Genomic DNA, 24,052 nt, shown 5'->3' with positions numbered 1-24,052 from the left:
CCTGCTCCCTCTGTTTCTGCGAAACCCGGTGTGTCCCCTGGTCCTCTGTGGCTCGTTCCGCCAGGCCTCGCAATGAGTCGCCTAAGCCATATTCACACTTTTCTTCACTTCCAAAGTTAGCCCATAAATCAAATGAAATTACCCAGAACCATTTTAAACTACAAGAAGTTAAGAAGGGAAAGTTGAATCAGCTCATACAATCACTGTGACATCATTACTCCGTTGGAATTAATTCAACTCCTCCCCATTTGTATAATTAGAAATGAACGAGAATGAAAAGAGGCTATCTGAAGAGCTCGCCATGTTATTTCATCGTGAAGACCTCAGTCTCTTCCTTGTGGCGTTTGTATGTTTGTCGCGCTCTCTGTATCTGCTGAGATGAATATCCATTTTCCGGGAACACAGTCTGGAGTTGCTCCAGTTCTCCTTTCAGGTTATCGGCATCTGAGATGGTATGGGCTTGGTTAATCAAGGTCTTCACAAAGTCCATTGCCACCGTCTGACACAAACAGCACCCGTTCTGGAGATCTTGATTCAGCGAGTACATACCATCTCCAACGTCAACAAGCAGTATTTTTAGACCTCTAAGCTGAATTACTAGAAAACGGATATTCACCTCAACAGATACAGAGCCGACAAAAGTAAAAACGGCAAAACACGGAAGAGGATGAAGCGTTTAAGACAACAACCTACTTGCGGTATTCTGGAGGTGTTTTCGCAAAAATAGGTCGAGTGCTAAGAAAGCATAGGGTTAAAATGAGCTTTCGCCCATCAACGAAAATCTCCGCGCTTCTGTGATCAGTCACAGACAATGTAGAGCTGTGCAAGGCGGGTTCCCGTGTGAGTGCTGCTAATCGTATACAGAGCAAACGACGCGCACTATTCAGCAGTGCATCGCGGATTACCAACTGCATATTACCCTCAACCAAGCCTTCTGGCTATTGCAGAACGTGCTATTTGTACTAGTCATTCGAATAAACGCAAAAAAATGGTTCAAATGGCTCTGAGCACTATGAGACTTAATATCTGTGGTCTTCAGTCCCCTAGAACTTAGAACTACTTAAACCTAACTAACCTAAGGACAACACACACATCCATGCCGGCGGCAGGATTCGAACCTGCGACCGTAGCGGTCACGCGGTTCCAGACTGAAGCGCCTAGAACCGTACGGCCACACCGGCCGGCAATTAAACGCAAAGAAACAAAAACTGTGGCCCATACTTCAAATAACAATCAATCGGAATGGTTGTTTCCAGTTTCTTTTTTTCCTTTTCTAGAAATACTTACCCCCAAGCTATGCGTAGCACAATACTAACACCTCTTCCTCTTTCTGAGCTCAACATCTCACTCATTATAGAGGGATGCTGACGCAGTTTTTCAGGATAGCAAATGGGAAGTTGCGAAAAAAATGGCCCAGAGATCACCAGTGTGTGTGTGTGTGTGTGTGTGTGTGTGTGTGTGTGTGTGTGTGTAGTGATTGAAGTGTTATGAAACAATGTGTGTATAAGTTATTTGTAAAAAAAGGATTGTATACCAGGAGTAAATCTAATGATTGTCTCTAACTAGTCTGTAAGTGTATGTGTACGAATTAGCTTATTTTAAATTGTTCTAAACTTGTAAATACTTTGAAATGTCCTATACCCTTGTAAAAAGGGATCTACAGATGAATAAAGCCACTACTATTACATATCGAAAGGGCGCTCACAGCACTCACACTTACAGCAGACGCGCATGCTCTGCCGGCTGTTGTGGCCGAGAGGTTCTAGGCGCTTCAGTCGGGAACCGCGCTGTTGCTACGGTCGCAGATTCGAATCCTGCCTCGGGCCTGGATGAGTGTGTTGCCGTTAGGTTGGTTAGGTTTACGTAGTTCTAAATCTATGGGACTGATGACCTCAGATGTTAAGTCCCATAGTGCTTAGAGCCATTTGAACCATTTTTCGCTCATGCTCTGTAGCACCGCGTGCGCAGCTACAACGGGATACACGGTTATAATACTGTCTCTGAATAGTACAGAGATGATGGCGTAACTAATGCATTTTGAGGAATGAAAGATAGATCAAGGTACAATTTTCCATCGATGAAGAGGTCACTAGAGACGGAACACGATCTTGGTTGGGTTTGGACCTGGACGAAACCGGCTGTGTTATTTTCAAGCGGACAATCCTGCATTTGCTTGGGTCGTATCAGCAAAATCGTGATGCACGCTAATTAGTATGAACTCAGATTTACCGAATGGGCGTCCAGTTTCTTTTCGTTGGGCCACTTCGCTCGGTAGGGGAGAGTTGTTTTACCTTTGTATACTTTTCATACTTCCACCTATGCACAACCCTGTCATAGAGTTTAATACGTTTTCATATTCCATTTTTTAATTATGAAATTCACTTTTTAAGTGCTGCAGTTTTTTTCTGAAATTACAAAATTTACTCCGAATAATTAGGATTTATTTCAGTCATGAAAACATGTTCCAAGGTACACATGATCATGTTCCTAGAAACAGATATTCTATTGAAATTTAAAAACGTTTCAATCAAGAAAATCTTGCCACTTCTGTATTTAATCGTGTGTTACATTATTGCTTTCTACACAACAATAATCAGCAAGTAAAATCCAGTTACAAAAAAAGTATTATGAATGGGATTTGGATTGATTTGGGGGAAGAGACCAAACAGTGAGGTCATCCGTCTCGTCGGATTAAGGAAGGAAGTCGGCCGTGCCCTGTGAAAGGAACCATCCCTGCATTTGCCTGAAACGATTTAGGGAAATCACGGAAAACCTAAATCAGGATGGCGAGACGCGGGATTAAACTGTCGTCCTCCCGAATGCGAGTCCAGTGTGCTAACCACTGCGCCACCTCGCTAAGTAAAGTGTTATGAAAAACCAATTACAAGTCACATACATTTTGAAACATAAGTTGTTGGAAACTGACAGGTAATATCCGGTGTACCGCAGGGAAGTGTGATAGGACCGTAGCTGTTTACAGTATATATGAATGCTCTAGTAGAAAGCGTCGGATGCTCTTTAAGGCTATTCGCAGATGATGCAGTTGCTATTCCAAAGTAGCAACGCCAGAGGATAGTAAGAATTTGCAGAACGACCTGCAGAGAATTGATGAATGGTGCAGACTCTGGCAGTTGACCCTAAACGTAAATAAATCTAACATTTTGCGCATACATAGGGAAAGAAATCCACTACTTCACAGCTACACTATTGATAACATACATCTGGAGACAGTGTCTGCCGTAAAATATCTAGGCGTAACTATCCAGAGCGACCTTAAGTGGAATGACCATATAAGACAGTGGGAAAAGCAGACACCAGACTTAGAGTCATCGGAAGAATCTTAAGGAAATGTAACTCATCCACGAAAGAAGTGTCTTATAAGGCTCTTGTTCGCCCGATTCTTGACTATTGTTCATCTATCTGGGATCCCTACCAGGTAGGACTGATAGAGGAGATAGAGAAGATCCAACGAAGAGCGGCGCGTTTCGTCACGGGATCGTTTAGCTGGCGAGAGAGCGTTACGGAGATGGTAAACAAACACCACTGGCAGACGTTACAAGAGAGGCGTTGTGCATCACGGATAGATTTACAATTGAAATTGCGGGACAGCACTTTTCAGGAGGAGTCAGACAACATATTACTTCCCCCCCCCCCCCCCAACATACATCTCGCGTATTGACCACGAGGAGAAAATTCAACAAAATTAGAGCCAATACAGAGGCTTACCGACAATCATTCTTCCAACACACTATTCGCTAGTGGAACAGGGTTGGAGGGATCAGAAAATTGTTGTGAAATGCAGGAGGATCTGCAGCGAATTGACGCATGGTGCAGGGAATGGCAATTGAATCTCAATGTAGACAAGTGTAATGTGCTGCGAATACATAAAAAGATAGATCCCTTATCATTTAGCTACAAAATAGCAGGTCAGCAACTGGAAGCACTTAATTCCATAAATTATCTGGGAGTACGCATTAGGAGTGATTTAAAATGGAATGATCGTATAAAGTTGATCGTTGGTAAAGCAGATGCCAGACTGAGATTCATTGGAAGAATCCTAAGGAAATATCCGAAAACAAAGAAAGTAGGTTACAGTACACTTGTTCGCCCACTGCTTGAATACTGCTCAGCAGTGTGGGATCCGTACCAGATAGGGTTGATAGAAGAGATAGAGAAGATCCAACGGAGAGCAGCGCGCTTCGTTACGGGATCATTTAGTAATCGCGAAAGCGTTACGGAGATGATAGATAAACTCCAGTGGAAGACTCTACAGGAGAGACGCTCAGTAGCTCGGTACGGGCTTTTGTTGAAGTTTCGAGAACATACCTTCACCGAAGAGTCAAGCAGTATATTCTCCCTCCTACGTATATCTCGCGAAGAGACCATGAGGATAAAATCAGAGAGAATAGAGCCCACACAGAAGCATACCGACAATCTTTTTTTCCACGAACAATACGAGACTGGAATAGAAGGTAGAACCGATAGAGGTACTCAAGGTACACTCCGCCACACACCATCAGGTGGCTTGCGGAGTATGGATGTAGATGTAGATAGTGGTACCGAAAGTACCCTCCGCCACACACCATTCGGTGGCTTTCTGAGTATAATGTAAATGTAGAACACAAATTTCCATTTTTCTGACAGGTAACAGTGCAGAGACACTAATGAAATTTGGTTCATTTGCAAGTATCACACGTCCCGTGGTAAAATATGTTCTTCTGCTTCAAGGTACAAGATACTGTAATACCAACGTAGCGTGGCTTAACAGTCCAAATGTTGTACAGTGTGGTCAGAAACGTCTGAAAGTGTGTAAGGTTGTTGCAGGGTAGCTTGTGCGGAGAAAAAATTGTTAAGGGGCTCCGGAAAGGCTCAAAATCATGAAAAGTTCAATTTTTACTTTTTTGTGTTTTCTGAATCTGCAGACTATTACCTTTTAATAGATATATAATTTATTCAATTCCGAAGGCTACAACTATTTTTAAATTGTTTTTGAAATGTTTTCTACATGGGCGTGACCCACTGTGGCGCTGTTAAACTGCTGTCAAATGGTGTTATTATTAACGTCCGTGTTCATCAGGTACATAATGGAGGTGATAAAACCTATTTTCAGAGACTTAGCAGCACCTGAACTGTTGAAAAAGTGTATTCACGGAAAAACTCAAAACCCCCAATGAAAGTGTAAATAGTGTTATATGGTCGAGAATCCCCAAGACTGTATTTGTTGGAATAGAAACACTTCACTTTGGTGTGTATGATGCTGTTGCGACTTTCAATGATGGCAACATTATAAGGTGCAAGGTATTTAGAAATATGGGAATGAAGATAGGTTCTAAGATGGTACGAGCGATGCTTGCTTTAGACAAGGAACGCCTTCGGGCTGCAGACAGGGCTGTAAAGAGTCTAGAAATACAAGCAAGAGTAAACAGGAGGAGGAACAAGAGGAAGCTGGAGAGGAGTTTGCAGAGGATGAAGATAATCCATCCTATGGACCTGGAATGCACTAAAAAGTTAATCCAATCTTTGTCGCTCGATTCCCAAAACTTTTATTTTCTCATACTAATTACATGTTTTCTAAGGATCTTCCAAACATATTTGTTTCAGACTTTCAGTAAATGTTACACAGTACCTTCTGCATAATTTAACACAGCCTTTTTCCAAAAAACTGTATATTTTTGAATATATAAATAAAAAATTGCAAAAAAAATGTTGTGAATTTTCATTACAATTGAAAAAAAAATCATCTTTAATAACTGAACTAAAATTTTGTAAGATCCCTGTGTTAAGTTGTAGCCCATATTCCAATAAATAATCTGTAAAAAGTTCAACTTCCTACCTCAAATACTTTGTGAGGAAAGATGTAATTTATAAGCGTTATTTTAACATTGCAAGTATAGGGCGTTCCGGAGCCCCTTAAGAAAAAAAATTGGTTGCGCCGATTCACAGTTAATTAACATGGAATTTAGCCAATGAGGCCGATGCACCTGAAAATTCAAGAATCCCACCCGAGACGGCATCGCAAAATGTGTTCTTCGATTGGTGTCCTATAACCGACAGGAGAGCGATACAAAAATGGGACATAGGACGGTAGTAAAGGATCGACCCCAAGTGAAAGGCTGAGCAGCCTCGTGCGATATCATCTACGCCATGCGAACGACTGACACTGACTGTATGCGGCGGCCGCTTGAATCTTCGAGCGCAACGGCCCGATTGGCTAACATTGATGCTAATTAATTCGGGAACGGAGCAACGTATCGAATTTTTTCTTAACAATTATTTATGAGCGCAACCTTTCCTACAACACCCTTACAAGTTTTCAGACTGTTTCTGCCCACTGTGTATAACACTCTCCCCTGCCTCGTGGGGAGATAAATTCTAGATAGAGTAATCAGTTTCAATAATTAGGTGTCTTGCACAGAGTGCTTGCAATAATCACGTGAGATGTACGGAAAGCATACCTCAGAATGACAATAATGTACTAAAAGTTTTTCTTCGTCGATGGACTCTATGTGCACGAAGTTGCGTCTCTGTAGGCTGCATTCAGTGACTTCATTCAAAGTACCCTTCGCTACAGTTGCAATTGGCTTATTGAATTTGTTTAGGTTACATTCAGCAGCAAAACAATTAAGACTGGCAAAATATTACATTATGTTCATTTCCTGCTAAAGATACGAAATATGAGATAAAATATAAATGACTCTAAAACTTTTAAGTGAACAGGATAGGCCGGCCGCTGTGGCCGTGCGGTTCTAGGCTCTACAGTCTGGAACCGCGTGACCGCTTCGGTCGCAGGTTCGAATCCTGCCTCGGGCATGGATGTGTGTGATGTCCTTAGGTTAGTTAGGTTTAAGTAGTTCTAAGTTCTAGGGGACTGATGGCCACAGATGTTAAGTACCGTAAGTGCTCAGAGACATTTGAACCATTTTTGAATAGGATAAAGACAGAAAGCTATAGTACAGCTTGTACTTGTGTTTCATAGGTTAGTATTTATACTGTAATTACGTATGTATAATATCAAGGATGAGATAAGTCAGATATGTAAATGACGCTTAGAATTTTATTGTTTCAGTATTCTTTGTCGCTGGAAAACCAATGTACAAAATAAAAGCAGCTGAGGGAAATGTTCTTTCTGAAACAGTAAAATGTATTCATGTAAGTACAATTGTATTAATTTCTCTAACAGCTTTTTAATTGCCTTTGAAAATGAGAGAGAGTAATTTTACTTCATCTCGCATGGAATACCACTCAGTACTCGGAGAAATGAAGCAACTACCCATTTTTTAATTTTATCTATTCCAAGACACGTTTAGTGATTTCTTCCGCCTTCCGTTGGCGTAATACAGTTAGGCCTACATGTTAGCTGGTCGCTGTATTTCTTCATATAATTTAACCAGTAGTAATAAAAATGTAAACACGACATACTTAATTCTGGAACGTTGGAAAATATTCCGACTTAAACACCTAGATGCAATGAAAATTGACAGTGGCAACTGAGACCATTACGAAGCATACTTCCAAAAAACGCAGAACTTTATTATATAATGTACTACAAAAGTCATGGACCCAAGTTGTCAACAAGGCACTGTGTAAGCTGTTGGTGACTCCGTAATAGTGTAAGCCGTGTTTACATAGAATGGGTTGGGACCTATGGTCCAACTGAACCGATCACTGGCTGGAAATGGCTGTATTCAGTTACTTGGGGACCACTTGCAGCCATATATGGACTTCATGTTCCCAAGCAACGGTGGAATGTTTATGGATGACAATGCGCCATGTTACCAGGCCATAAATGTTCGCGATTGATTTGAAGAACATTCTGGACAATTCGAGCGAATCATTTCGCACTTCAGATCGTCCGACTTGGGACATGATAGACAGGTCGCTCCGTGCACAAAATCCTGCAGCAACAACACTTTCGCAATTATGGACAGCTATAGAGGCCGCATAGCTCGATATTTCTGCAGGAGATTTCCAACGATTTGTGGAGTTCGTACCACGTCGAGATGCTGGACTACTCCGGGCAAAAGTAGGTTCCACACAATATTAGGAGGTATCCCATCCCTTTTGTCACCTCAGTGTATGCAAATAATCGCTTTTTGAATTTGATGCTACTTATTGTACCATTATCTACACTACTGGCCATTAAAATTGCTACATCACGAAGATGACGTGCTACAGACGCGAAATTTAACCGACAGGAAGAAGATGCTGTGATACGCAAATGATTAGCTTTTGAAAGCATTCACACAAGGTTGGTGCCGGTGGCGCCACCTACAACGTGCTGACATGAGGAAAGTTTCCAACCGATTTCTCGTACACAAACAGCAGTTGACCGGCGTTGCCTGGTGAAACGTTGTTGTGATGCCTCGTGTAAGGAGGAGAAATGCGTACCATCACGTTTTCGACTTTGATAAAGGTCTGACTGTAGCCTATCGCGATTGCGGTTTATCGTATCGCGACAATGCTGCTCGCGTTGGTCGAGATCCAATGACTGTTAGCAGAATATGGAATCGGTGAGTTCAGGAGGGTAATACGGAACGCCGTGCTGAATCCCAACGGCCTCGTATCACTAGCAGTCGATATGACAAGCATGTCATCCGCATGGCTGTAACGGATCGTGCAGCCACATCTCGATCCTTGAGTCAACATATGGGGACGTTTGCAAGACAACAACCATATGCATGAACTGTTCAACGACGTTTGCAGCAGCATGGACTATCAGCTCGGAGACTATGGCTGCGCTTACCCTTGACGCTGCACCACAGACAGGAGCGCCTGCGATGGTGTACTCAACGACGAACCTGGTGCACGAATGGCAAAACGTCATTTTTTCGGATGAGTCCAAGTTCTGTTTACAGCATCATGATGGTCGCATCCGTGTTTGGCGACATCGCGGTGAACGCACATTGGAAGCGTGTATTCGTCATCGCCATACTGGCGTATCACACGTCGTGATGGAATGGGGTGCCATTGGTTACACGTCTCGGTCACCTCTTGTTCGCATTGACGACACTTTGAACAGTGGACGTTACATTTCAGATGTGTTCCGACCCGTGGCTCTACCCTTCATTCGATCCCTGCAAAACCCTACATTTCAGCAGGATAATGCACGACCGCATGTTGCAGGTCCTGTGTGGGCTTTTCTGGATACAGAAAATGTTCGACTGCTGCCCTGGCCAGCACATTCTCCAGATCTGTCACCAATTGAAAACGTCTGGTCAATGGTGGCCGAGCAACTGGCTCGTCACAATACGCCAGTCACTACTCTCGATGAACTGTGGTATCGTGTTGAATCTGCATGGGCAGCTGTACCTGTACACGCCATCCAAGATGTGTTTCACTCAAGCCCAGGCGTATCATGGCCGTTATTATGGCCAGAGGTGGTTGTTCTGGGTATTGATTTCTCAGGATCTATGCACGCAAATTGCGTGAAAATGTAATCACGTGTCAGTTCTAGTATAATATATTTGTCCAATGAATACCCGTTTATCATCTGCATTTCTTCTTGGTGTACCAATTTTAATGGCCGGTAGTGTAGTTTCCAAGCGGCTGCAGGCTTGTCATCAGAGGAGGTGTTACAGGAACGTTATATTCTTAACCGCGTATAGCTAGAAATGGCAACGGCCTTGCCGCAGTGGATACAAACGTTCCCGTCAGATCACCGAAGTTAAGCGCTGTCGGGCGTGGCCAGCACATGTATGGGTGACTATCCGGGCCGCCATGCGCTGTTGCCAATTTTCGGGGTGCACTCAGCCTCTTGCTTCCAATTGAGGAGCTACTCGACCGATTAGTAGCGGCTGCGGTCAAAGAAAACCATCATAACGACTGGGAGAGCAGTGTGCTGACCACATGCCCCTCCTATCCACATCCTCAGTGAGGATGACACGGCGGTCGGACGGTCTGGATGGGCCACTTCTGGCCTGAAGACGAAGTGTGTCTACAGCTAGAAGCTAGTGTCGTGGTGATTGCAGTGTCTCGAGGTCTCTTTTGCGAATTCATTCCAATAATGTATATGTTGCCTGCTTACACGCACACACATTTTGAGATGCCTGCAGTGGCTCAAAAACTATTTGATAGTACATTAAATCGCATCAAATTCAAATAGTGACTAATTGTATATTGCATCTACAAAAAAACTCCGTCCGAACTGGCTTCGGAAGACCCCTACGCAACCGACCGATCGCCATGCCATCCTCAGACGACAGGCGTTACTAGATGTGGAAATGGGGAGGGGGGGGCGTGTATGGTCGGCAGCCCGCTCTCCCAGCTGTTGTCAGTTTTTACGACGTGGGCTGCATCTACACTGGTGTCCAAAATTAAAGTAACAAACAGAAATTTTGAAAGTTTGGGTTTATTTTGCCACAAAGCAGTATAGACAGGTGACAGTAAGGTAGAAACAATGTAAAGAATACAAAACGTAAACAGCTGCAACGTTCATAATGGTAGACAAAAATGTCCTTCGTTTTTTCCAACTTAATCGGTCCACACACACATTCCGATAACTGTTTAATGTGCTCAGTATGAGATGTGACCACCCCTAGCAGCAATACAGGCCTGACAACGATGGGGCATGCTGTGAATGTTATTATCAGTCTCATGTTAAAGCAAAAACAACCATTCTCCCTTCAGTCTTTGAGAGTGGTTGGTATTTGCTGTCGTGATGCCAGCCGTCTCCCTAGTGCATTCCAGACATCTTTTATGGATTCAAATCAGGAGAGCGAGCAGACCACGCGATGCGTGCAATATCTTCCGTTTCCAAGAAAACATCAACCACCCATGCTCTATGAGGTCGAGCATTACCATCCATCAATGCGAAGTCTGGGCCCACAGCACATCGCAATAATCGCAAACGACAGCACTTAAACCTTGCTGATTCATTCTTACAGTTACATGAAGAGGGGTTCGAGTGGTAAACACAATCCCTGCCCACACCATTAGGGATCCTCCACGATATCGGTCTCTTTCCAGAATGTTTGGGTTCCGGAATCGTGTTCCACGTTTCCTCCAGTGCGAATCAGTCGAGAATCACTCTCCAGACTAAATCGGGGCTCATCTATGGCAACAACATTGGCCCATTGATGTACCGTCCAGGTGTCATGTTGAAGACTCTTCTCTAGTCGTTCCATTCTGTGAAGGAGCATCAGAGGTAGACACACAGCAGGTCTCCGACAATTAAGGCCACTCTGCCGAAGCCTTCTGCACACCGTTTGCCCTGAGACAACACGTCCGGTGGATGCTGCGAGTTCACATGCTAGTTGCCATGCAGTCTTGAGGCGGTTCTGCCGTGCCCTTAAAGCAAAATAGCGGTCCTGTGTTCTGAAGTCACACGTGGTCGTACCTGCCCTGTTCTTCAGGATACAGTTTCGGTCTCTGCCGCCACATCCGAGATACAACAGAACGATTCACATTAAGCCATCGGGCCCCATCAGTTTGCGACTACCGTGCTTCCTTTCTTCCTATAGCCATCAACAGCAGAGAGTCAGTTAGGCACCTTCTCTGTGCCACATTGCACCGTCTGTGACTGTACACAGGGATTGTGGATGTGGGGCTATCCGGCAAATACTACTTCGTCTCAAAGCTGCCCAAACGTCATCGTTGACATGGTTGTCCGTTGAACGGAATGCCGTCTTCTGTGCACAACACTATCGTACGGGACATCTGGCTGACAATTTGTGTGATTACACTCCTGGAAATGGAAAACAGAACACATTGACACCGGTGTGTCAGACCCACCATACTTGCTCCGGACACTGCAAGAGGGCTGTACAAGCAATGATCACACGCACGGCACAGCGGACACACCAAGAACCGCGGTGTTGGCCGTCGAATGGCGCTAGCTGCGCAGCATTTGTGCACCGCCGCCGTCAGTGTCAGCCAGTTTTCCGTGGCATACGGAGCTCCATCGCAGTCTTTAACACTGGTAGCATGCCGCGACAGCGTGGACGTGAACCGTATGTGCAGCTGACGGACTTTGAGCGAGGGCGTATAGTGGGCATGCAGGAGGCCGGGTGGACGTACCGCCAAATTGCTCAACACGTGGGGCGTGAGGTCTCCACAGTACATCGATGTTGTCGCCAGTGGTCGGCGGAAGGTGCACGCGCCCGTCGACCTGGGACCAGACCGCAGCAACGCACAGATGCACGCCAAGACCGTAGGATCCTACGCAGTGCCATAGGGGACCGCACCGCCACTTCCCAGCAAATTAGGGACACTGTTGCTCCTGGGGTATCGGCGAGGACCATTCGCAACCGTCTCCATGAAGCTGGGCTACGGTCCCGCACACCGTTAGGCCGTCTTCCGCTCACGCCCCAACATCGTGCAGCCCGCCTCCAGTGGTGTCGCGACAGGCGTGAATGGAGGGACGAATGGAGACGTGTCGTTTTCAGCGATGAGAGTCGCTTCTGCCTTGGTGCCAATGATGGTCGTATGCGTGTTTGGCACCGTGCAGGTGAGCGCCACAATCAGGACTGCATACGACCGAGGCACACAGGGCCAACACCCGGCATCATGGTGTGGGGAGCGATCTCCTACACTGGCCGTACACCACTGGTGATCGTCGAGGGGACACTGAATAGTGCACGGTACATCCAAACCGTCATCGAACCAATCGTTCTACCATTCCTAGACTGGCAAGGGAACTTGCTGTTCCAACAGGACAATGCACGTCCGCATGTATCCCGTGCCACCCAACGTGCTCTAGAAGGTGTAAGTCAACTACCCTGGCCAGCAAGATCTCCGGATCTGTCCCCCATTGAGCATTTTGGGACTGGATGAAGCGTCTCCTCACGCGATCTGCACGTCCAGCACGAACGCTGGTCCAACTGAGGCGCCAGGTTGAAATGGCATGGCAAGCCGTTCCACAGGACTACATCCAGCATCTCTACGATCGTCTCCATGGGAGAATAGCAGCCTGCATTGCTGCGAAAGGTGGATATACACTGTACTAGTGCCGAAATTGTGGATGCTCTGTTGCCTGTGTCTATGTGCCTGTGGTTCTGTCAGTGTGATCATGTGATGTATCTGACCCCAGGAATGTGTCAATAAAGTTTCCCCTTCCTGGGCCAATGAATTCACGGTGTTCCTATTTCAATTTCCAGGAGTGTATATCGTGACTTAGACACAGGACGGGGAAATAGCGGTTTGTTGCTTTAATTATGGACACCAGTATAGTAGCTCCTCAATTGGCATCACAAAGAATGAGTGTGCCCCACTTGCCAACAATGCCTAACATCGCTGATCTGGTGGGAATTGGTGTTACCATTGCGGCAAGGTCGTTGGCGTACCTACAAAAGCCGCCAATTGAGATCTCAGTTGCAGCACGTCATCCACAATAGATATAATGACTTTCAATATTCTTTGATAAGTATCTTTGTAGTCAGTGGAATTACCACTAACGACTCTTGTTAATGCCACTGAACAGAAACATTCATCGATTATTTTTCCTACTAACAATGTTACCTGTCGCAGCATGCTCTTTCTCGGAAGCGGAAACTGAAGCGTGAGAAGAAAGGTGAAAACCGCGAGCATTGGCTGTACTACGCGGACGATAAATATGACAAGAAGACAATCGATGGCATAAAGGCTGCTCTTGGAGTGCTCTTTCTCTACTTGCCTCTCCCTGTGTTTTGGGCACTCTTCGACCAGCAGGTATGAGTTTCAGAGGACATCGTTCCGCTATCTGATTACAACACTTATCTTGCAAATGGATAATTTGTGTTTTCATAAGTGGATTTCATACTTTTTTGCCTTGTTTTAGGGTTCAACCTGGACATTTCAAGCTACGAGAATGAATGGGGAACTTGGCACATGGGCACTAAAACCTGACCAAATGCAAGTGGTTAATTCCTTGCTAATTCTGTGTTTTATTCCTCTCTTCGAAATTGTCGTCTATCCACTGTTCAGTAAATGCAACTTATTGAAAAAACCGCTTCAAAGGCTTGGAGTAGGTGGAGTCGTTGGAGCGCTGTCATTCGTTATAGCTGCCGTTGTTGAACTGCAGTTGGAGGTAAGATATTATTGGCACTGGGAGGTTAGTTATATTACTCTCTCATATTGTAGAAAGATAGTGAATTATAGGTTTTGTGAATGCAAACAAGTGTTTCGTATACCAGTCACAAAAGAGTTACTTTCACTGACGAAATAAAATCGCACCACCAACAAATAATGTAGAGTAATGAAATTTCGGGATTTCATTTGTCTAGGTAACTTATTTAAGTGATTAACATTGCAAGATCACAGGTTAATGTAAGCGCAGGATAAGACATAGAAGATGTGAAATGCGTGTACATTAATAACCGTTGTAACCGCCAGAATATGAATGGAGGCATGCAGACGTACCTACATTGTGTTGTACAGGTGTCGGAAATCAGTTTCCTTACCTGTTGCACTTGGTCGTTAATACAGGGCAGCTAATGGTTGTTGTCGATGACGCTGGAGTTGTCGTCTGATGATGCTCCGTATGTGCTCGACTGGAGACAGATCTGGTGATAGAGCAGGTCAAGGCAACTTGTCGACACTCTGTAGAGCAAGTTAAGTTACTACAGTGGCATGCGGACGAGAGTTATCCAGTCGGAAGGCACCCACTGAATACTACGAGGCGTGTTTTTTTAAGTAAGGTCCGTTTGAACATAAGTACACAACGAAAGGTTATTTCAAAAAAGTAAATTTATTTTCAGAAAGTACATACTTCACTCTATTTTTCGGCATATTTGTCAAGTTTGCTCAAACACGTATCATACCCTTCAACCAATTTTAAAATACCCTCTTCATAAAAACGTGCCGCCTGCTCCGATCACCAAGAGTTCACTGCCGTTTTCACGTCGTCGTCATCATTGTAACGGTTGCCACTGAGGTGTTGTTTGGGGTGGAGGAACAGATCGTAATCGCTCGGCGCAAGATCAGGGCTGTAGGATGGGTGGTCTAAGACTTCCCACCCAAAACTGTCCAATAAACCATGGGCCTGACCTGCAGTGTTAGGTATTGCATTGTCATGGAGAAGGACAACTCCCTTTGTCAGCATGCCGCGTCTTTTGTTTTGAATCCCTCTGCATAGCTTTCTCAGGGTTTGGCAGTATGCTTCTGCATTGATAATGGTTCCGCATTGCATGAAGTCGAGCAACAAAACACCATGCATATCCCAAAACATCGACGCCATGATTTTGCGCTGGGACAGAGTCTGTTTGGCCTTCACTTTTACAGGCGAGTGTATGTGTCTCCATTCCAAGCCCTGTTGCTTCGATTCTGGCGTGATATGCGAAACCAATGCTTCGTCTCCAGTTACGGTCTGACTCAAGAAGCCATCACCTTCTTCGTGATAACGAGTCAAGAACTTCATTGCACACACAAATCTTTGGTTTTTGTGGTCCTCTGTTAGGAGTTTCGGGAGCCAATGGGAGCACAGTTTCCTAAACTTTAGGTGTTCAGAAACAATGTTGTAAAGCACACGTCAGGAAATTCGTTTCAGAGACCTGTTATTGTGAAGCGCTTGTTCTCACGAATGCTCGCTTCAACTGAAGCCACCAAATCGTCTGTAATCAAAGAAGGGCGACCGGAGCGGTCCTCATCATGGACGTTGTCACGGCCATTTTTGAATTCTCGTATCCACTTACGCACTTTGCTTTCACTCGTAACAATATCGCAAATCTGATGATGAATTTCTGCCGCAGACAGGTTCCTTGCTGACATAAATCGTATCACTGAGCGAACCTCACACGCGGCGGGCGAGTTGATAGTCTTAAACATTTTGAAAGCACAGATCAGAACCGTACAGGTTAGCTACAGAGCTGAAACTGAGCACAGTTGTTCCCGAGGCATGCCGGTACACAACACACGCGCTCGTTGCGGTATGCGCGCGAACTACTAGTGTCTACAACAAAACGGACCTTGCTTAAAAAACACGCCTCGTATTAATGAATGGCAGCACAATAGGTCGAATCGCCAGAGTAACGTACAAATTTGCAGTCATGGTACGTAGGATAACCATGAGAGTGCTCCAGCTGTCATACAAAATCGCACCTCCGACCATAACTACAGGTGTAGGCGTCTCTAGCACGCAGACATGTTGGTTGCGGCCCTTAACTTGTCATCACTGGCACCGAGGCAGAACTACACTCCTGGAAATTGAAATAAGAACACCGTGAATTCATTGGCCCAGGAAGGGGAAACTTTATTGACACATTCCTGGGGTCAGATACATCACATGATCACACTGACAGAACCACAGGCACATAGACACAGGCAACAGAGCATGCACAATGTCGGCACTAGTACAGTGTATATCCACCTTTCGCAGCAATGCAGGCGGCTATTCTCCCGTGGAGACGATCGTAGAGATGCTGGATGTAGTCCTGTGGAACGGCTTGCCATACCATTTCCACCTGGCGCCTCAGTTAGACCAGCGTTCGTGCTGGACGTGCAGACCGCGTGAGACGACGCTTCATCCAGTCCCAAACATGCTCAATGGGGGACAGATCCGGAGATCTTGCTGGCCAGGGTAGTTGACTTACACCTTCTAGAGCACGTTGGGTGGCACGGGATACATGCGGACGTGCATTGTCCTGTTGGAACAGCAAGTTCCCTTGCCGGTCTAGGAATGGTAGAACGATGGGTTCGATGACGGTTTGGATGAACCCTGCACTATTCAGTATTCCCTCGACGATCACCAGTGGTGTACGGCCAGTGTAGGAGATCGCTCCCCACACCATGATGCCGGGTGTTGGCCCTGTGTGCCTCGGTCGTATGCAGTCCTGATTGTGGCGCTCACCTGCACGGCGCCAAACACGCATACGACCATCATTGGCACCAAGGCAGAAGCGACTCTCATCGCTGAAGACGACACGTCTCCATTCGTCCCTCCATTCACGCCTGTCGCGACACCACTGGAGGCGGGCTGCACGGTGTTGGGGCGTGAGCGGAAGACGGCCTAACGGTGTGCGGTACCGTAGCCCAGCTTCATGGAGACGGTTGCGAATGGTCCTCGCCGATACCCTAGGAGCAACAGTGTCCCTAATTTGCTGGGAAGTGGCGGTGCGGTCCCCTACGGCACTGCGTAGGATCCTACGGTCTTGGCGTGCATACGTGCGTCGCTGCGGTCCGGCCCCAGGTCGACGGGCACGTGCACCTTCCGCCGACCACTGGCGACAACATCGATGTACTGTGGAGACCTCACGCCCCACGTGTTGAGCAATTCGGCGGTACGTCCACCCGGCCTCCCGCATGCCCACTATACGCCCTCGCTCAAAGTCCGTCAACTGCACATACGGTTCACGTCCACGCTGTCGCGGCATGCTACCAGTGTTAAAGACTGCGATGGAGCTCCGTATGCCACGGCAAACTGGCTGACACTGACGGCGGCGGTGCACAAATGCTGCGCAGCTAGCGCCATTCGACGGCCAACACCGCGGTTCCTGGTGTGTCCGCTGTGCCGTGCGTGTGATCATTGCTTGTACAGCCCTCTTGCAGTGTCCGGAGCAAGTATGGTGGGTCTGATACACCGGTGTCAATGTGTTCTTTTTTCCATTTCCAGTAGTGTAGTTTCCATCAGAAAACATAACAGACCTCCATCCTGCCCTCCAATGAACTCTCGCTTGAGAGTACTGAAGTTGCAAATGGCGGTGTTTAGAGATCAGTTGAACGCACACTACACGGCGTCTGGCTCACAGCTGTCCTTGAAGTAAACGATTTCTAACAGCTCGTTGTGTCACTGCGGTGCCATCTGCTGTTCAGACTGCAGTTGCAGCTGCAGACGATGCGCCAGAGTCAACCGCCGAACACGATGGTCTTCCCTCTTGGTAGTGAGGGTCTTCCTGGTCTTCTTGCGACCGAACATCGTCGTGACCACCGATGCCAGCAATCGGCTACAGTGGCTACATTCCTACCAAGTGTTTCTGCAGCATCGCAGAAGGGATATGCAGCTCCTCGTAACCCCATTACACGACCTCATTGAAACTCTGTGAAGTGTTGATAATGGCGTCTTTGTGGCCTTGGCGTTCTTGACTAACATCAACACACCATTTACAGTCTCAAAGGTAACTAATGCTCACAACCGTTACAGAGTGTATTTAAAGCAAACCTGATTTGAATCCTCATAGTGGCGCTACTAAAGCCTCTCTTATGAGACTGGCGCGAAATTTGAATAGACGTCACCTTTCAGATGTAGAAACACGCCTACCAACCTCCTTTTAGGTCGTACATCTCCTCCTTGGTGGTGCGATTCTTTTGTGTATTTCTCACTTAGAAAAGTGCGAAGAGTTGTGGATGATAGTTTGTACGAGAGTAGTAAAAAACTTCCTCAGATAATTTGGATTCCATTTATCTTAATGAAGATGCCAGATTAGAGATTACGACACATGTAGGCTACATGTCGAAAGAGTTTTAATGTTTGGCGTGTGTTGAAGCACAGTCGTCTGCAGCATACCACTGGTGAAAACAAATTATTTCTACAATATGGCGAATATGACGTAAACAGACCATCTTAAGCGGTTTGATGTTACGCTAAAACTGCAGCGAATGTGAATGTACAAGCCTAAATTTATTCTGTTTTAGCCGACTTACGCTGTAGTACCAAAGGCTGGTGAAGGCCAGGTAAGGATTTTCAATACTCTGGACCAAGCCGTCAACGTTACTACTGGTTATGGCTCCAGGAATATAGCAGCTCACGGCGCCTGGGAAGAACTGCATTTGGGAGTTCATGGAGAGAACATATACGACGTCACACTTTCTTATGGTAGTGAACCGGTTAATGACAATATTACTGTGTATGAAAACCAGGTAAGCTATCCTTCTGAATTCCTTGTGCCCATTTTAGTGTCATGATAGAATAGAAATTAAGAAATCAGTGTGGCCGAACTTACAACCTTGTGCTTCGATACAATCCCTTGAACGAGTTAGACATTTTAACTGCAGCTTCGCAGTTAAATATTCGCTAAAGAAATCCATCACAGTTTGAAAAGAATAATGTCTGTACCTGCAACACTAAATGAATAAATGATGTTTTGGTACTTATTATTAAAGCAGTCAGTGGCTCAGAAAGAAGATCAATATGGATCTAATTTTTTTTATCATTTACCATGTAATACAATATCTGAAAGTTACTAAATCAAGTTTTAAACCTAACCAAAAATTATTTGTTCTGGATAATTCCTTCTACTCCATAGTCAAATTTTTCTTAAAATCTGATAGCCTGTACAAAAAAATAAGTAAAAAACTTTAGCTTTAAATGTAGTGACAAGAGTAGTATTGAAAATAATATGTTTATTAATGTTAAATTTAGGCCAGTATGCAATTCAGGTACCGCTACGTGTAAATGGGCAGCATGCAACCACTGCTGAAACTAATCATGTAGAAATATCCTGTAAACTGACTCATTCCACATAATTTTGTTAAAAAATATTTAAAAGACCTATGTAATGTGCAATTAACTTGTTGAAATTTAGTAAGGACGTATTAATATTTTAGCAGTACATTCGCCTGTATTCCAAAATATTTTTTTCAGTTACATATTAAATTAACCGAATTTCTTACAAAACAAAACTTTAGAGCTGATTTGATCTAGTAGAAATGGTTTGTGAAAGCCTGCAACTGTGAAAACAATGGGTTTGTTCATAAATAATTTTTCTGCAACCACTCAAGATTTTCTTTTATTTACATTTTACACGACACGTTCTGGAAAATGATTTCCGTTTTAAAGTTAGTTTTTCTTTGCGTACTATGCCAGTTTTTGTAATGTTTTTGACGTGTATGGTTCTGCTCTGCACTTCTGACTTTAAAAAATGCGCTATTTTAGCTGAGTTGATCTTTATGTATAATTATCAACGAAATTTGGAAGAACTTGGACTTACATTTTCTTAGGTCAATTTTATGCAGATTCTCACACATACATGATACACGATTTTCTATGCGCAGTAGGGTCTATATATCGAGTACAAAGACCTTACATAAACAAACAGTTCCAAAGAAGTTTTTAGACATAGTCAACAGAGAAATGTTACAGTTTTTCACAAAGTATGATATGCTTTTTTACAGAGGGTATTTATCTTAACAGTCTGGATCATAAGTTGCTTATATCTATTTTCTATGTTGCTTAGTTCTACGTGTTACTATTTTTATTTAATTATATTGTCGAGTCATCTGGAAAATCACTTTCAAGTTTTTCTTTTAAAGTTTTATCTCCATATTTTCTATAATGTGAATAACCCTGCAGCTTTTGTGAAAGATTCATTTTATTCTCTTGGTCTCCCTCTACGATTTTTACCCTCCACGCTGCCCTCCAATACTAAATTGGTGATCCCTTGATGCCTCAGAACATGTCCTACCAACTAATCCCTTCTTCTGGTCAAGTTGTGCCACAAACTTCCCCCCAATCCTATTCAATACTTCCTCATTAGTTATGTGATCTACCCATCTAATCTTAAGCATTCTTCTGTAGCACCACATTTCGAAAGCTTCTATTCGATTCTTGTCCAAACTATTTATCGTCCATGTTTCACTTCCATACATGGCTACACTCCATACAAATACTTTCAGAAACGACTTCCTGACACTTTATCTATACTCTTCTTCAGAAACGCTTTCCTTGCCATTGCCAGTCTACATTTTATATCCTCTCTACATCGACCATCGTCAGTTATTTTGCTCCCCAAATAGCAAAACTCCTTTACTACTTTAAGTGTCTCATTTCCTAATCTAATTCCCTCAGCATCACCCGACTTAATTCGACTACATTCCATTATCCTTGTTTTGCTTTTGTTGATGTTAAGACGAAGGTATAATTCCGAATCATATAAAAGTGAAAATAAGTTCACCCACTCGCACAGCAAAACGCGTAAAGCACAAAGCAGAAAAACTATGGCTGTAAAACCAAATAATGATGACTTGTTAAACAGACAACTACTCAGCATGCAGTTAGATGCAGCAAACAGCGTGGAGCGCACAATATTTACAACAACATATGAAAGACAGCCAAGACATGGCCGACAAGGGGTACTTGGCCATTTGCAGCACATTCGACCTTGACATCCAAACTACAGACTTTATTTACCAGCCACTGGCAGTGCTGCCATCTGCCGCCTGTGAGTGGTTACTGCACATTGTCATCGAACATAAGCGATGGCCACAATTATGCACTGGACCGCGCACATATATTTTAGTACTTTAATTAAGTGACTCTGATATCTCCTGAGTCGTGATTTCCTATAAATGTTCGCTAGTGACTCGGTCGAATGATTTTTCGTAACCAATGAAAGCAATATGATTTTCAAGGTTATACTCCCTTCTTTTTTCTGCTATCTGTTCAACCGTGAAAGTGGCGTCTGTCTGGGATCGTCCCCTTATAAAGTTGTTTTCTTCTTCTAGTAATAAAAAAACAACTGTGGTTTCTTGTACTCTTTTACTTGATATTCTTGTTTATATTACATATCCTGTATTCAAAGTATTTGTTGTGTTTTGGTCTTCAGTTCACTAATGCTCTTCCTGATACTCTCTACAACCTCTGGTTCTGTCATTTTGTCCAGGTTCCATCTCCTTAAATTCCCACCTTTTATTTTCTTCAGTTTTAATCTACAGTGCATAACTAACAGATTATGGTCAGAGTCCACATCTGCCCCTGGAAATGTCTTACAATTTAAAACCTGGTTCCTAAATCTCTGCCTTACCATTCTATAATCTATCTGAAGCCTTCCAGTATCTCCAGACCTCTTCCGTGTATACATCCTTTTTTCATGATTCTTGAACCAAATACTAGCCATGATTAAGTTATGCTCTGTGCAAGATTCTACCAGGTGGCCTCCTCCTTCATTTCTTACCCCCACTCCATATTCACCACTTGATTTTGTATTTATAATCCTGTATGCACCTGACCAGAAGTCTTGTTCTTCCTGCCACCGAATTTCACTAATTCCCACTACATCTAACTTAAACCTATCCATTTCCATTTTTAAATTTTCTAACCTACCAGCTCGATTAAAGGATCTGACACTCCACGCTCCGATCCATAGAACGCCAGTTTCTTTCTCCTGATAACGACGTCCTCCCCCGCCCAGAGATCCGAATGGGGGACTATTTTACCTCCGGAATATTTTACCCAAGGGGACGCCATCATCAGTGAACCATACAGTAATGCTGTATGCCGTTGGGAAAAATTACGGCTGTAGTTTTCCCTTGCTTTCAGCCGTTCGCAGTACCAGCACAGCAAGGCCGTTTTGGTTAGTGTTACAAGGCCAGATCAGTCAATCATCCAGACTGTTGCCCCTGCAACTACTGAAAAGGCTGCTGCCCGTCTTCAGGAACCACACGTTTTTCTGGCCTCTCAACAGATACCCCTCCGTTGTGGTTGCACCTACGGTACGGCTATCTGTATCGCTGAGGCACGCAAGCCTTCCCACCTACGGCAAGGTCCATGGTTCGTGGGGAGAGGGAAAGTATTTATTCCCTTACAATTTTCCCTCCTGTCTCTATCACCGACCAAGCTCTTAATGACGGAAATATACCTGTTGCAACCTGCAAATATAGCTCTGTCAAAAATGTTTGGTCACTATTTTCTCTTCATTAGAGACATGTTAAAACACGTGAAACTAAGTTCTCCGACCATAAAATAACAGTCACAGGGAAGCGGCAAGGGAAACAATGCTCGCATCCAGTCGCAGAATCACGTCAAATGGTCGCCCATGATCGAGTGCACCTGTTAGGCGGACAGGAAGCACACTATCTGATCAGAAGTATTTGGACATCTATTAGTGGAAGTAAACATGAGATGTGTCTACTCTTCACCTTTATGACGGCTTGAACTCCGGAAGGGAAAATGTCTGTGAAATATCTGAATCGCTGTGGCGGAATGACATCCCATTCTTCTTCAGGAGCCGAGTCCATAGACGGGATTGATATTTGACGCTGGGGTCCGGAGCCAAATTGCGTTCTAACTCATCCCAAAGTGTTTCACTGGATTCAGGATGGTTCTCTGAACGGGCCAGTACTTTAAAGAAATTTTACTGCCCACAAACCGAGGTCTCACAGGTATTGTTTATGGCAAACTGGACTGAGCATGTAACTGCAATGTGCAAGTCTGTATCAGCATCTCCCCATGCCGTACAAAAACATAAAAGGTTCTTCCCTCTTGACCGGAAAAAGAAACTTGTACAGACACTTATGCTGCCAATTATTGGTCACAGCGTTGTTATCCTGCATGGCCTTTCCAGGAAAGCTCATTTCGCCTGGAACTGGTTATGAACGCCTTTGTTAGTTACATCTGTGATGTTCGACTCTTTGATCGTAGTTCACCATCATAAGCATAGCTATCCTGGGTGCATGCAGACATGTGGAAGATTTCCAAATCCTCTATCTTCTCTTAAGTCTTATAACTGTACACTATCCCCAATATCTCTCCTCGATGTTAATGCTCTTGTCTGAACAACGTGGCAGAAACCACGGTTCCCATCACAGCAAATTCATTTCTATCCCACTCCGTGCTTGAGCCACTTTCTCAAAGTCCTTCTCAGTAGGGGGAACCCGACACTAGAATATTCTCTCACATTAAATTAGAAAATTGAATAACATCTCCAACCTGAAAAGACAGTTAATGTCATATCTAATGAAGCAATAAGAATGACTGCCATTGCCCTGTACATACTCGTTATCCTTGCAAATCCTTTTTTCCAACCGTATCTTCTTCTCTTTCCATTATTGTTAGCTGGTGCAGTCTCCTCAAATTCCTTTCCCCAGAATTCGCTTTAAGAGAAAACATCTATTCTGTAAACCTATGAATTCTGTTTACATCTGACACTATCATTATTGTTATAACTGCGATTATTATCGTCATTAACATAATTATTATTGTTATCACTATTAGCGGCAGCAGTAGCACTGTTACAGGTATTATCAGTATTGACTTTCTTAGTTCATAGTATCATTTCCTCACAATGTCACTATGGACACTCAAATCATTTTAATACTATTTGTCATACTAAAATTGTTGTTTCTTATGTAATGAAGAGGTAAGCAAGTGATGGTCTTAATCAGATCAACTTAAATAAGTAAATATCATTGTCATGTTCATACAGTTATC

At 44.2% G+C, this 24,052-nt stretch overlaps 1 protein-coding gene across 1 annotated transcript in view; it reads left to right on the top strand.

Annotated features, from left to right (window-relative positions):
- LOC126187653 (solute carrier family 15 member 1-like) overlaps positions 1–24,052 on the top strand; it is a 215,621-nt gene that overhangs the window by 148,046 nt on the left and 43,523 nt on the right. Inside the window, exons 8-11 of the mRNA XM_049928863.1 lie at positions 7,067–7,149; positions 13,465–13,644; positions 13,754–14,002; positions 18,541–18,765. Coding sequence (XP_049784820.1) covers positions 7,067–7,149; positions 13,465–13,644; positions 13,754–14,002; positions 18,541–18,765 — 737 coding nt within the window. The remainder of the gene's footprint in view (positions 1–7,066; positions 7,150–13,464; positions 13,645–13,753; positions 14,003–18,540; positions 18,766–24,052) is intronic.

Source organism: Schistocerca cancellata, chromosome 5, assembly GCF_023864275.1.
Source record: "Schistocerca cancellata isolate TAMUIC-IGC-003103 chromosome 5, iqSchCanc2.1, whole genome shotgun sequence".
NCBI lineage: Eukaryota > Metazoa > Arthropoda > Insecta > Orthoptera > Acrididae > Schistocerca > Schistocerca cancellata.
Note: the sequence above shows the minus strand (reverse complement) of the source record. Positions and strands in the feature narration are given on the sequence as shown.